This window comes from Haliaeetus leucocephalus, unplaced genomic scaffold (genome assembly GCF_000737465.1).
Source record: "Haliaeetus leucocephalus isolate CR32 unplaced genomic scaffold, Haliaeetus_leucocephalus-4.0 Scaffold406, whole genome shotgun sequence".
Taxonomy (NCBI): domain Eukaryota; kingdom Metazoa; phylum Chordata; class Aves; order Accipitriformes; family Accipitridae; genus Haliaeetus; species Haliaeetus leucocephalus.
In genome coordinates this window covers 9,360,963-9,375,933 of record NW_010972842.1, presented here as the reverse complement: position 1 = coordinate 9,375,933, position 14,971 = coordinate 9,360,963, and the positions used below count along the sequence as shown (strand labels likewise).

Here is a 14,971-nt window from a genome sequence, read left to right as displayed (position 1 = left end):
GGGGGGGGGCGGGGGGAGTATATGGAGGCAGGGGAAGAAGAATAAATACGGGAAGTGATGAGAAGCAGATATGTGATATGCGTAAGGGAAAGGTATGGTGGACTTAAACAGCAACTGTCTCCTTCTAGAGCCTGGATTCATGCTTCTGCCCAAGAACATAGCATCTCATTTGGAAAATGAGCGTTATTTGGAACAAAAGAAACAAGGTAGTGTTGAAGAGTCTTTGACATAATTTGACTACTCGAGTAAATAAAGAACCTACTGACAAACCATTCAATCCTTAGCAAGTTTCTATACTGCCATTTATAGGTTTTATAAATTTTCCATTATCTTCTTGCCTTCAGCAGACCCTTGTAACTTAGCTTTTTTTTCCTTTCGTGTTTTTCCTTCCCTTGGTTAAGTAGATTAATAATGATTTTAATATCCACACATTTAATCAGCTAGGAACTTATTTCATTAAAACCAGAAGCAAAGAAAAACTGAAAACCTTCCACCATAACAAAATGCCTTCAAAAATACTCTTCAATTCTATTCCCTCTCTGTCCCTCTCTCTCTCTCAAAAAAAATGTTGCTCTGATATTAAACCAATACGCTGAAGGCAGAGCATAATAAAGACAGCAATTTAGAACGATTTGTTTAAAACCGAAAAAAATCTTTCTTAAGTTAAAGAGGAAAAAATTATAAAACGTAGTCTAGAAGAGGAACCTATTTTAAACAGAACTTCACAATTCACAAATGGGTAAACAATGTTGCTCCTTCAAAGAGAAGTATCTAGTAATTTAAGATTAAAATGGATCGGAATCCTTATTTTTTGTCTTAGTTGAAACATAATATCCAAAATGGTACATATTTAAAATTATGCAAGAAAGTTATTTCAGTTCTGACTGAAAGAGCAATAACTGGACTGCTTCCAAAAGAGATTTAAGGAAGGGTGGCAGGCAGCTTCTTCTAATATTTGCTTTATTAGTGAAAGCTTACACTGCGCTATGTGCTCTGATTTCAGTTCGAAAACATACATAGGACAGATGAGAAGGACAGGCATTAGCCCAGTGTTTTTATTTAAAGCTTCCATTAAGTCAAAAATTTATTATTGTGGAGAAATTAAAAAAACAGATTGAAAAGGAAGCTAAAAGAAATCCAGTTTTCAGAGTCTAGATATAAAGACAATAGGGACACAACAGAATCAAGAAAGCCCCCTCCTCTTCCATTATTTCCAAATGCTTCATATGTAAAATTTCTCCCCGTTTTTCCTTTTGGATATTGTAAGTACTACAGTTGGCACTAACAAATTCTTACCTTGGACAGTGCTTCATCATGCACAACTGTATTGGTTGTTAAAAGTACAAGAACTGTCTGGAGCAATTTAAGTTCTTCAAGACTATTTTCCATCAGTTGCCAAAGCATATTAATAATGTTTCCTGCTGCAGCCTACAAAGAAATAATTTTTTTGCCAACAATAAAGATGTTTACATAGTGGTATATCATGTGTACACATGTAAGATTAGCACTCTCATAAACGCATATCGTAATGGAATTTGCCTGTTTGGCTATATCATAGGACTACATTGAGAACATAAAGCCAATTTCATTGTCACAAGCTTCCCAAAATGTTTTTAAAGAACTGACAGCAGAAATCTCTTAATGTGTAGTCCAAATTAAAGTGCATATTTCATTTTCTACTTGGAAATATAGAAGAGACAGTACAAAGACATTTTACCCTCAAAATTAATTCATATGAGAAAAAAAACAGTGTAATTTTACATTATGCAAGCACAGTTGAAGGTATATTTTAACAGTATTATTTTCACCAGCTTCTTAACACACCATATATGCAGTACCATAATATATCATGACATTTGCAGTTGCAGGAAATGTGCATCCATTTCATCTTATTTTTAAAAGTAAAATGTAACAAAACTGTAATACATAACCTTATCACACAGAGTAAATTTTGTGGATGCAACTTTAAGAATTACATTTATCAAAGACCATTACATGTTCTGTTCCTGCAGCTAAGAATGCAAACTAAATGAGCTGGTTTGAATTTTCATGAATTTCCTTCTAGAAGTTAGTAGTGTTTCCTCACCTCTTTTTTCTTTTTTTATGGTCAAAAAGGTTTTTGTTTAAATTACATTTTTTTTAAAAACAGACAGGAGTAAAATATTTTGCAGACTCTGTTCATTATAATACAAACAGCCTCAAAAAAACCCCCATTCACCTTCATTTTGAGGCCCGTATTTCTCACACTGAAATATTTACGTATTTATATAAAGATTGATCTTACCTCTGAAACAACTTCATGGGACATAAGCCTCTGTATGGCTGCTAGACACAGCTGAGTGATCTTTGGTTCCTTTGTTCCACAACCCATTAGAAAAGGCTGAACTACCTCTGAGCTGTTCTCTTTCAATGCTTTCAAAAAGAGATATGGAAGCAGTCAGTGTTTAATACTTTGAAGAGTACAATGCAAAATTTGTTAATCATACCTATTAACAAAAAGAAATCTCCAGTCTTGGAAATTTGGGATTTACTCTTGCACCACAGGGAAAAGCCAAGTGAAGACAGACGCTGGGCTGCCACAGCTCACTTCCACAATTACCCTGGCTGAGGCTCAAATCCCACACACCTTCTCCCTTACATGCTCAGGTGACTTTCCAAATCCAAAACGTCCACCTAGAGTCCATCAGGTTAGTAAGATGCTGTCAGGTTCTGCCCACCCCAGAGCTTTCTCTGGCCCTGCAGCAGTGACCAGTCTCTGGCTGGTAGCTGCCTCCTCCTGCTCTGCCTCACCTCCGCACCGAATTCAAAAGCAACACAAAGTGTGGCACAGAGAGACACACCAAAGTACACGGCACAAAGGGGAACAGCAAAATGGCACTGACAAAACAGGAGGAGAAAGACTGGACTGTTTGTGTCCTGGGTATGTACACCTGGCTGTGAATTTTTCAACCAGTGTTTTAGTGAGAAAGGGCAGCTTCTTAAAATGAATCTTTGTCAGGAAAAAACACAAGTTTCATGAATGTCTCTTTTTTTTTCTTTTTTTTTTTTCTTTTGAGGAGAAAAAACTTCACAATGAATACAACATTCCACACTGGCATTTAAAAAGTTTTTCCCCATAAAATTCTAGAAATCTGAGATAAACTTCATAAAATTAAAAAAGAAAATATTTTTGAAAGATGAAAGGAAAGCATGACTCTGACCGATGAATGCTTTTCTGTTTGCAGGCGTGGTTGTTGATTCATGCAAACTTTTAAGATTTTAGCCATTTAGCCAGTCATCACCATTTTGGACACTAAAAATTTCCTCACAGTTGAAAGTTCAATGTGTGTTCTTATACTGAATGTCATACACTATGTTTTAGTCTGTGTGTAATAAGAGAAATGTGTTCATGAAAAAGTTTCACACACATTTTTAGAGCACAGATCTTACCACAAACAAACAACAAATACATTCTCACACAAACATGCAAACATGATTTTTTTTTTTTTTTTCTATTGAGCAATTTGAAGTTTGGCTCACAATAGGGTTTATTACTAAGTATCACTACAACTGATCTGGAAAAAAAAAATGAAACATCAAAGTAAAAACTACAAAAATATATTTTAGTGATATTTTTCAGCTGAAGCACTAACTAATATGACTAATAAGTGTCTATGAAAAGAATAGGCTAGTATAAATTGTAGGTGCCTACTTTCTCTTAGGTAATAGTTCTTATAGGGTGATATTAACACATATACAGTCCATAGTTTTGTCAGGCTCTATTGTCCAGTTGACAGAGGCTGACCTCACACTCAATGCCTTATAAAAAACAGTTAAACTGTCAGCATAAATGTGAATGAATACATAGGTTCACTGCCTGTTTAACAATCTGCCTTGATTTCAACAGGTTTTTTAACTATGAAGCAAATAAACCTGCTTTTAAAATATACAGTATAAACCATATCCACCAATACCTTTCTCTTATGAAACACTCCATGATTTTCAAATTAAAAACAAAACAGTGGCTACTTCATAAAAAATGGAAATCTGTTCCCAATTAAGACATGTAATTCAGGCACCTAATTGCAAGTGTCTACATGTGAGCTTGATGTCTAAGCTGCCTTTATAGTCTATGAACACCTACAACACATGGCCAATAGAGCCTAGGGAGCCCACTCTAACATGGGCACAAATGCTTCTTCACTCATATAGAATTCTGAATTGCCACTAAATTTTAACCATCAAGCAGAAAGAAGAAAGCAAAATTTTTAAAAAGATACCAAAAAACATTTATACTTAACATAAGATTCATGATGAAGTTCTGAATGCCAAAAATGGCACGAGAGTTAATAAATAACAAGACAAAGAAAAATTTAAGACTTTTACAGTGTTTTTCCTATAACCCATTCAAAACAATAATCTCACAACAGGATCTATACAAGGATTTTTCCTTTATGAAGGTGAAAAATCAGTGTTTCATAGATCTGGTTTGGTACCGATCATTATATCAGCTTCAGTCTTAAAATACATGAAAATTTTCTTATATCCAGGCCTGCTTCCATTTTGCTACCAAAATTATGTAAGAATATATTAAAAAAAGAAATTTATCATAATGAACCACATCAAAAAAGAAGTTTTGGGAAAGTAAAACTTACTCCTTCATTCCATCAACAAGATTATAATTATAATTTTTTTAAAATCACTTCTAAAACAAAAGTATGAATTGCACATCCTAGAGCCACGTGGAAGTAATTTCTCACATCTATCTCCTGTAATATAAAGCACAAGCTGACTTCTCTTTTGGAATTACTCAAATCCTCATAAATAAATTATACAGGCACATACAGACTGCCAAGAATGAAGACTTTGAAACTGCTCAACTTAACTTTTCCAAGAGAAAGAAAGAAGTTCCATCAATGACCTCAGAGTTCTGGCACGTTAAACACATCTCACCAGACAAAAAAAATATTTTTAAGATTTTAATAGATTTTAAGATTGCATCTATTTTCCTAAAAATTATAATCCTACACAGTGTAATGCTTCAAGAAAGCATCACATCAGCTCACTCAAAACAATCTGATATGGCTGTTGTCATCTATATTAGTGAAATGACAGTTTATATCAAAATATAAAGAAAAATCATATCCTGATCAAAATATTTATTTGGATTACTAGAATGTCTAGTAGGTGTTCCTAAATGATCCAGCAGTCAAAAAAAGTATCTACTTCACTAGATTTCACAATTACAGTAGCCTTTTGCAGCTTTATTATTACTAAAGTATACATACTATCTTCCTCCAAAAAAATTTTGAATAGCAGATAGGAGACAACAGAGATCTTGACATTAACTTAACTACAAGATAGGTTACAACTGATACCTCAAAAAATACAAGAGTCCATAAAGAACTGGGACTGTTTAGTGGCATTGCACTGAAACTGTGGAATGTTAGTATAATGTGCAGGCAAAGCATATGTTCCCTTCTGTTCCACAGTTTCTTTCTTACTGGGGAAAAAAGTTATTATCCTATTAGCAAAGATTAACAAATCCAAGTAACTTTTAGGACCTGCTGGTTTGCCAAACCTCGTAACAACAGATCTCCACGGGTTTTTTGATTAATGAAATAAATACTAGCTACATTCTGGTTTAAACCTTCCAAAGGAAAAGTACTTATAAAATTTGACCAACTACCAGAAAGTGTTCCCTCAAAAAGGTTAAAGTAAAGACTCCCTATCCATGCCAAAAATCAATGACTTTTCACATCTCTTCACTTTGAAATGAAGATTAAAAAACAAAGAATTTCACAGGATTACAAACTAGCTTTCTAAAATATAAAGTTCTTTACACGGTAATACACCAAAGAATGTTGACAGCTTCCCAAATGGCTAACTAGAGATTTCTCTTGTTCATTTGTGTATTTTGATATAGCTGACATTACCTGGCATAGTTTTCCCACTTATGTCAGCATTCATGACAGCAGTAAAAACAAAGAAAATAAACAAATAAAAGAGAGGCATTAAAGTGAAATATTGAGGGGTGGGACTGCTACTTCAAATAATTCTAGAAAGTGCCTCCTTACCAATATCTGATTTACATACCTCAAAACAAGAAATAGCTTTAAATCTATTTCATTTGGATCTTTCAAATAATTCAGCATTTTAAGGATTTTGACTACAGCTGGGATAGACACTCAAATATTAATACAGGGACATTCAAAGCTGGCCCAAAGGCTTTACCAGCAACTGGCAAGAAGCCATCAATTTACATGCCATTTAACAAAGCTGAAGAAAGTCAGAGATACTGTTTTAAGCATTTACAAAGCTGCAACTCCCTCAAGGCAACGGTACATCTTAAATTGAATGACCTTGTCTCAGATTAAGATGGATTTTTGCCTGCCAGGTACAAGTCTCCATAGGCTAGATAGACTCTCATACTAAACACACAGATGAGGATCATACTGCCGAACTCCACACACAGCACTCAACAACAGCTGTGGTGAACACAGAGAATAAAACATCGAGAATTTGGAGTCTAAGTATTTCATGCTATTTTTCTAAGTGGATGATTACTTTTGTAGAGCCACAACTGAAAACGGAGACCTTCCTCAGCATCAGTATAGTACTCACATGAAACACTAGTAGTATTAAAAAATTCTTATGCTACTGGATTTTTTGCTAGGTGCCCAAAAGTAAAGCATCACTGGAATAGCACACACCAAAAGACATGTAGGATTATTACATGTATCCAAGACATCTTTTTAACATTTTGATCTGTAACCAAGTTTATTTTTCCCATTGCATTGCATATCATTACCTGCCAAAATATCAGTGTTCCGTGCAGCTATAGTTTTCACTTTTATTATTCCTGATTCAGCTGCCTGGAAGAGAAGAAAATAAGTAGTTTAGATGCTATTTCATACATCAATATCTGGAAAGAAATAAGAAAATTTAAGATAAATGAAAATGTACAGCCTCAGAACAAAAATGGTTTTGTAGTGTTTTCAGGAAGCAGAGCTAATGCAGAAGTGAAATGTTTGTAGCTTCTGGAATTCCTTTCCAGAATTCCACAGGAAGGAGTATATTCTATGGTTCAGAATTTTTAGAAATCACAATTCTCACTGTATTACTTTCCAGTCCTACGAATGCAAATTAGAATCACTAGTAAACAAAAAAATTGTTATATAGTCTCTGTACAGTTTCAAACTGTGAAACAATTACCATGATATATAATCTCTCACATTCATGGGGTTGAAATGCTGAAGAAACTGAGAACATCAGTAATTACATCAATGCTTAATACTTAACATTTACACGACACTTGAATATTATTATTGTTCTTCCAGTCAGGTAGCAGTACTTTGCATTCGAAAGCTAACACTTTCACTAGCAACCAGTCTCAGAATGAAACCCATTTTCCCATGGATTTTTGTATCCTGAATGCCCTACACAATTTATCCCGGGGCAGTACCATGAAGAAGCCTTCCTAATGACGCTCTCTGTTCTTCCTGACACGCCATACAATCCACAGCAACAGTTCCTCCCCTTTCCCCACAAGTCTGACCCGACAGCCCAACAGCATCCTCCTCTCCTCCACGCACGCCTCAGCAGGACCGGGGGCTGCAGAGCTGCAGGTTGGGGGACGCGTGTGCACGGACTGGCTGGACGACAACCAGGCGCTGCCGAGCTGAGCAGCCCACCAGGGAGATCACGTACCGCTGCGAGGGAACAGCAACTCTCTCTTCAATTCTCCATAAAGACTTCCCAGCATAAATCACTAAAGTCATGTTCTCTCATGACATCAAGCCAGAACGAAAACGTAACATCGAGGCTTTGCACTTCAATTATGATTTCCGACAAGTTTTGTGTACAAAACACAAAAAATGCATTGCAAATGGTGCCTTTCCATTTTTTAATTCCATTAATGCACTGTAAACCTCTGGAAACAACTACAGAAATCATGTTCAATACCCTGTGCACCAAAATAAATGCAACAGGTTTTCCCAAACAATAGGACGCAAATTGCTGGAAAATACTGTTCTGCCAAATCCGAAAGTACACTTCCCCCTTTATTTCAGCTGCATATTTCTGTGTACTTCCTACACTAAACATTTCCATTTTTCCTCTGTAACTACTATCTAAAGAAGTGTGCCATTACTATATAAAATAGAGAAGCAGACAAGGTGTGGCAGCAGAAATATGAAAGCAACAGTACATGAAGTTCTACCAAGTAGTAATATTCCCCCTCCATCAAAACACTACTCCAACAAGACTTCCCAGAAAGTCAGGTTAAGATGACTGCATAAATTCATAATCAAATATTTTAATTAAAAGTTCATATACATATTTCTCAAATTAGCTAAATTAGAAATGTGGAACTGAAATTTTCAACTTTTTTTTTTTTCTTTTTCCCAAAACAACATAGAAAGACTAAACACTGCCTTAAGATCATCTAAGACGTTTGTGAAATTCTGGAGAATTATTTAAGCTTTGCTGAACAGAGTGTTTCTACTTTAAAAACATAGACAGAATAATATCCACAGTGCCTGAACTAACATACAACATGCTCAAATAAGCACAAAGTGACATGCAAATGTATCTCTTGCATAATTAAAATTAGGAGTGCCAAATTCAGTTCTCATTTATTTTAATTACATTAACTTAATGTGTTGAAGTGTCTAAACTTTTAAGTCAATCCCGGTTCTTCTTCAGTTATAAATTGTCAGCTAATTAGGGGTGTCTTGTCACAACAAATTGTTCCTATTAATTAAAATTAAGGATTTGTCACAGTCCAACTCCAATTATCTTCAAACTAAACCTCATCACACCTACTAGCAATCGATTTTTTTCTTGCCAGGAGTGACAAACTCTCTCTGAATCAAAGAAATACTAGAGCTTGCCCACACGTGTGACATTCGCAAACACTGTGCACTCTGCATGAAGAAGGAAAAAAATATTTCCAACATAATGTCTCCCAGTTAGTTGTTTCCATGCTAACTTTACATAAAATAGCATATATTTTTTAAACACTAAGGTAAAATAAAACAACAGCTACTAGACTTTTTACTACCACTCTCAATATAAGTTTCTCTCCACGAAACATAGGAAGTTCTGTGATTATCTGCATTATGCTATGATTTCTATTTAGAATCTCAATTCAAAATGTTTACAGTTAAAAACTAATTACACTGCACACATCCTACAAAAAAAACCCCTCCATTAGATATGTAAAAAAGACCACGTATTAACATTTACAAAAAATTACCTCAGTTGATCACAAATAACAAGTAGAAAAAATGAGACTATAAGCAGTTATCTGGCTATTCTGTATACATCAATATAAAAGTACATTGGGACTGCATCAATTTAACTTGGCAAATTAAAAGAGACATTAATAGATTTTGAGTTTACAATTTTATATCAATTACTGCAGCACTCTCCAGGATACTGCCCCATTAGAAAAGGATCTTATAAAAAAACCACTAACCAAGGAGATGGCCAGCATCATACTGCATATTTATGGGTGCAAATATGATAACTTACTTTCACACAAATATAAAGCACCATGTTTTTAAAGCAGTCACCACTTTTAAAAGTAACATTATCAATTTCCATTAGCACCACAGTTAATAGTAGTCTAATGAGTCAGTCAGTTATCTCTTTAATTTTAAAAAGAAACATATACACATAATTCCTGCAACATCACAAAGCTCAAGTGTACCTGAAACCTTCAGTCAATTAGATTTCCTATTCTGCTACTTTAATAACTGTGAAATAAAATGTCTCAAACACACACTTGTCATTATTGAGTTTTGCTCATGTTCCTGCTGAAGCAACTACAGCACCCAGTCTGGGGAGGGGAAATATTGATGAAGAACAGAAAGTCTCAGTGATATTCAAGTCAATTTCTTCTGGCACTTTGATTTGGTTTTAATCAAACAGCCAATAATCTCACAGCAAAATTCAACAGGACCCTTGGGGCTCAAGCACTTGCCCCATCATCCTTCTGCTTCTTTGGAACTTACCAAGTATTTGCCGATTACATGGAAATCACCCTTCACAGAAATCAAAGTAAGGCAAATGGAGAATTTATGTACAAAAAACTCAAGATACACATAGTGCAGTTCCAAGTAGACTGAAAAGCTTGTGCATAATACCTACCTCCTGGCCTCAGAGGTCCTCTCCCAAGGTGCGGTCCGACAACAACATTCACAGCTTGCCAAGCACCTCACCCCAAAGCTACCTTAGAGACAGGCTCTCTGCACAAGAGAGACCAGGATGTGGAAATTCACAGCGACTTTCAAACCCAGCTTCAAGAGTTTCTCAGATCCAAAACTCTTCCCCTACTCATGGATTTCTCAGTCCTCAGTTCAAATAGGGAAGAACTTCAGCCTTCCCGTCATTAGGTGCTGTCATGCTTTAAGCCCAGCTGTGGACCATGAGGCCACTCGCTCACTCCTCCCCCCCTGGTGGGATGGGGAGGAGAAAATATAAAGAAAAGTTCGTGGGTAGAGACAAGGACAGGGAGGGATCACTCCCCACTTACGGTCATGGGCCAAAGACAGACTCAACTTGGGGAAAGAACAAGATCAGTCTAGTTTACTACCAATCAAAGCAAAACAGGACAATGGGAAGTAAACCTAAATCTTAAAAAAACAGCTTCCCCCCGGGGAGCCCTCCCGCCTCAACTCCGCTCCCCGTTCTCTCCACCTCCTCCCCCCGGCGGCGCAGGGGAACAGGGGACGGGGACGGGGGCTGGGGTCGGCTCCTCACCCCTTGTCTCTGCCGCTCCTTCCTCCTCAGGGGGAGGAGGACTCCGCGCTCGGCCCCTGCTCCGCCGTGGGGTCCGTCCCTCCCGCGGGAGACAGCCCTTCCCCAACTTCTCCAGCGTGGGTCCTTCCCGCGGGCTGCAGTTCCTCACAGACTCCTCCAGCGCGGGTCCCTTCCACAGGCAGGGTGCAGTCCTTCCGTCACAGACTGCTCCAGCGCGGGAGCCGCCGCCATTTTGGGGGACATCCGCTCCCCCGCTCCCCTCCACGGGCTGGGGGGGACAGCCTGCCGCCTCCCCGCGGGCTGCGGGGGCATCCCCTCCTCCCCCGCTCCTCCTTGCACAGGGCAAAAAGCACCAACGAGGTAACAGAGACGAGCAATTTCTGCTCAGGCACTCAGCAAGCAAAGACTTAACCCATCCCCAAGCAGAATCAACATTTTCCAACATCCAGGTAACATTCAAGAGCTAAATTTCTCCACATTACAGTCTCTGTGCACATATTTGAAGGTCTATAACTCATAAATAGCATATGGAGGTATTAGGATAACTGGGGTATGCAATTCTATAAGGTACTGTTCAGGATGATGTAAAGGCAAGTCACCCATATCAGCATCAGAGCGATAAGTGCATCTGAAAGGCAGCAGTTCCTCAAATTTGTCTTCCAGGGACACTGTGGAAGCTCTCAAACCCAGCTGCAGCACACAGTCTACGTTACCAAAAGATACCACTATAGCTAAGTCCATGATCGTAATAATGTTACCCAGCAGCCCAAGAATGGCCACAAGGAATAATGGCATGGGGTATGCTTGAACACATAACTGTATAATTATTTAGCTGTTTACTTCTCACAGGCAAAGACATCATGGACATCTATTGCAATGCATAAGGACAGGCAAGCAAGGTACCAGAGGGGTCAGCTGGCATGTGATCTGAGAGCACATCAGTTGCTCCACAGTAATCCCTATGGATTTGGCCTTACTCTGGCGTAAACGAGAAAGACCTACCCTTCTTTCATTGAAAAATAACACAGTTAACAACTTCTCATAAGGGAAAGATGACACAAAATTCTAATCTTGAATCTCTCTCTTAACAGTGAGCCTTTTCAGAAAGTGAAAAAACCACCCACTGTCTGCCGTATCAACAATTTTTTAAAAGTTTCAAAAAAGGGTTTTTAAAAAGGGGTTTTTTTAAAGGATCAACTTGCTGATCTTCAAAGAAAGTGGTACCTCACAATTGGGACCAGAAGTCAGTATCTTTTTTTTTTTTTTAAACCAAAAATTATATATACACATAAAGATATTTAATGTAACAACCAGACGTGCTAATTTCTACTACGGCTTGACTTAACATTAAATATATTTCTGTATGAACTTCTAAATGCGATATTATTGTTACCAAAATTTAATAAAATAAAGAATTTCCACTGCTAGTACTTTGAATGACCACTTGTGTTTTGATTGTATGTTCAAGAGCAAATAGCTATCTCCAGAGATACCAAAATTGCTGTAAGGTTTGCAGCTCTTACAACATAAGCTTTTGATTTCTCTCTTCTAAAAAGAAAAGCACTCATCAATGCTTTCAGGAATGATGGTCTGTGTTGGTATTTACATTACATTGTTTGCCAACCTTTTACTAAGATTGGATGAGAGTAATATATGTCATCTATGGTCACTTCCACATCTATTACATGAAATAAAAACAGCTATTTTTTTTCTATCCAACATTTTCTGCCTTTCCAACTGGAATGCGAACCCTATATCCAATAGTTTAGATAAGAGATCCTCCTGTCTAAAGTACAGTTTCACTTCATTGTTATTCTGGCTTGCTTTGCAAAAGCACATTCTAGACCATTACTGTACTGCTAAACTATTATTTGGAAAAGGACACACTCACAAAAAGCTCCACACTAAATCAACCTCATGAAAGCACTCGAGTATACCACATTTGTGTGAAAAAGCACTGTACTTGCCCTCTGTATTTTTATCTTCCTCCCCAGGAGTACAATCCCTACTCAGACCCTTCTCTTTTATATATGTTCATTCTACCTGTGATTTAAACTGGTGAAATGTCAGTTCTGATCTGAGAGCACTGTGCACTCACTGGGATTTATTATGTTGAATGATTTAATGTATTTGGAACAGAGCTTGCTCACACACTACTTGGCAGAGTCTCTGGGAATGGAGGATCACCCGCCATAAAGGCAGACACAGGCAGGGAGTACCTGAACCAAGTACTTAAGTCAACTGGACACATACAAGCCCATGCACCCAAGGGCCAGTGTCCTCGAAAGGACACCCTTTATCAGGGTCACGGTGACTGGGGAAGACTAATGATGACTGGGGAGAGGTAAGCACCACACAAATCTCCAGGGAGGGCGGGGAAGAGCTTTCAGGGCACTGCAGGCCCTGACAGCTTCACAGCACTCCCTGGGAAGGTTACGGAACAAATCCTCCTGAAAGCCTTTTCTAGGCACATGCAGGACAAGATGATGATTAGGAATAGCCAACACAAATTTAGCATGAGCCTCACCGACCTGACTGCCTTCTACAATGAGATGATAAGCAGTGTGGGTATAGGGAGAGCATTACATGCTTTATACCTTGACTATAGCAAAGCCTTTGATGCCATCTCCAATTGTATCCTTATAGTCAAATTGGTGAGATATGGATAAGTGGACAGTAAAGTGTGTGGAAGATTGGCTGAAAGGGTCATTACAAATGGTACAAAGTCCAGCTGGTAACCAGTTATTAGCTGTGCTCCTCAGGGATGTATACTGGGGCTAATATCATCTCACATCTTTATTAGCAGCCTGGATAAAGGCATAGAGTCTGCAGACAAATATAAAATTCAGGGTACTATTCAAGATTCTGGGGGTGGGAGGGGTGTATTCAGAGGAACCCAGACAGGCTGAGAAAGGGGCTGGTACAAACCTCATCAAGTTCAACAAAGGGCAATGAAAAGTCCAGCCCCATGCACCAGTACAGGCTGGGGGCTGGCTTTGCAGCAAATGACCCAGGGTCCTGGTGGACATCAAAGGGGAACCAAGAGCCAGCAGTGAGCCCTTGCAACAAAGGTGGCCAACTGAGTGCTGGGCTGTATTAGCAAGAACACAAGCAGCAGGTTGAGGGAAGGGAGTTCTTCCCTCTTTAGCTCTTGTGGGACTGCTGCTGGAGTAGTACGACCAGTTTTAGCCTCCCCAGTGGAAGACAGACATTGAGAGGATGGAGCAAGTTCACTGGAGGTCTACCAAGACAGCTGAGGGATGGAGAACAATAGATAAGGAGATGCTACAAGAGCTGCACTTGTTCAGCCTGAAGAAGACAAGACTAAGGGGAGGGCTTGTTAATGTTCATGGCTTCCTAAAGGGAGGCTGTGGTGAAGAAAGCAGTTTGCAATCACTGTTCAGATGCGTGCTCCATCCTGGATATATGTACAAGTAAAGAAAGAAAGCAGGGAACACTGAAAGCAATAATGCTCCTTTCAAAACACTTCATATTCTACAATTCCTGCACAAGTTTCTCACTGTGATTTTTATTCCACAGAATCTTAGCAATCATGGTAAAATAGTATTAATTTTCCTATAAATTGAAAACTGAATTTTGGTGAACCACTTTCACTACCACAAAACCTTCAAGGCAAAACCAGCTACAGTTTTCCAATTTTTTAAGTTTGGAATGGGTAATTTATATTAATTGTTGAACAGCCCGATTACCTTTTTTTTTTTAAATCAATAAATTAATATATTTGCTGGGTTTGTTTGTATTGCATTCATTTAGCATATAAAGACAAGAAATTGCAAACAGACCATCAGTCTCTGTTCATATACAAACTAGTTTCTTCAGCTGTTCAGTTTACCTGAGACAGAAGCAAAATTGCTGTGGTTTACTCTATGTCATGATCTACTTGTGCTCAATGAAGGAAATAAATAGTATGCATTTCTGATCCCAACAACAGGCACAACAACAGTTGAAGATACCAAACTCTAATTCCTGCTAGACTTGACTCTACTCAAGGATGGTGCCATTCTCAATTACCAGAGCTCCAATGCTTTGAGAAAAAATGAAAGTATTAACTGATCCTATTATACACTTTCTCCACGAAATCAAGATTTATGATAGTGCAGTTTTTGGTTTGGGGTATTTTTTTAAAAACACACAACCTTGTCCATTTCCAGCTTTAGTGCCACTATATTAGTTGCCCTCATATTAAAAGTGCTCTTTCACTTGA

At 38.0% G+C, this 14,971-nt stretch overlaps 1 protein-coding gene across 5 annotated transcripts in view; it reads right to left on the bottom strand.

Moving 5' to 3' along the window:
- The window catches only part of MON2 (MON2 homolog (S. cerevisiae)), a 76,259-nt gene extending 69,396 nt beyond the window's left edge, over positions 1–6,863 (bottom strand). For 4 of the 5 annotated variants that reach the window (XM_010574099.1, XM_010574100.1, XM_010574101.1 and 1 more), the window contains exons 1-3: positions 6,791–6,852; positions 2,285–2,412; positions 1,297–1,428 (exon numbers count right to left, since the gene is read on the bottom strand). In XM_010574099.1, coding sequence (XP_010572401.1) covers positions 1,297–1,428; positions 2,285–2,371 — 219 coding nt within the window. In that variant the 5' untranslated portion in view covers positions 2,372–2,412; positions 6,791–6,852. Of the gene's footprint in view, positions 1–1,296; positions 1,429–2,284; positions 2,413–6,790 lie in introns of all 5 variants that reach the window. The other variant, XM_010574097.1, reaches the window with a different exon arrangement.
- Positions 6,864–14,971: the final 8,108 nt, after the last annotated feature.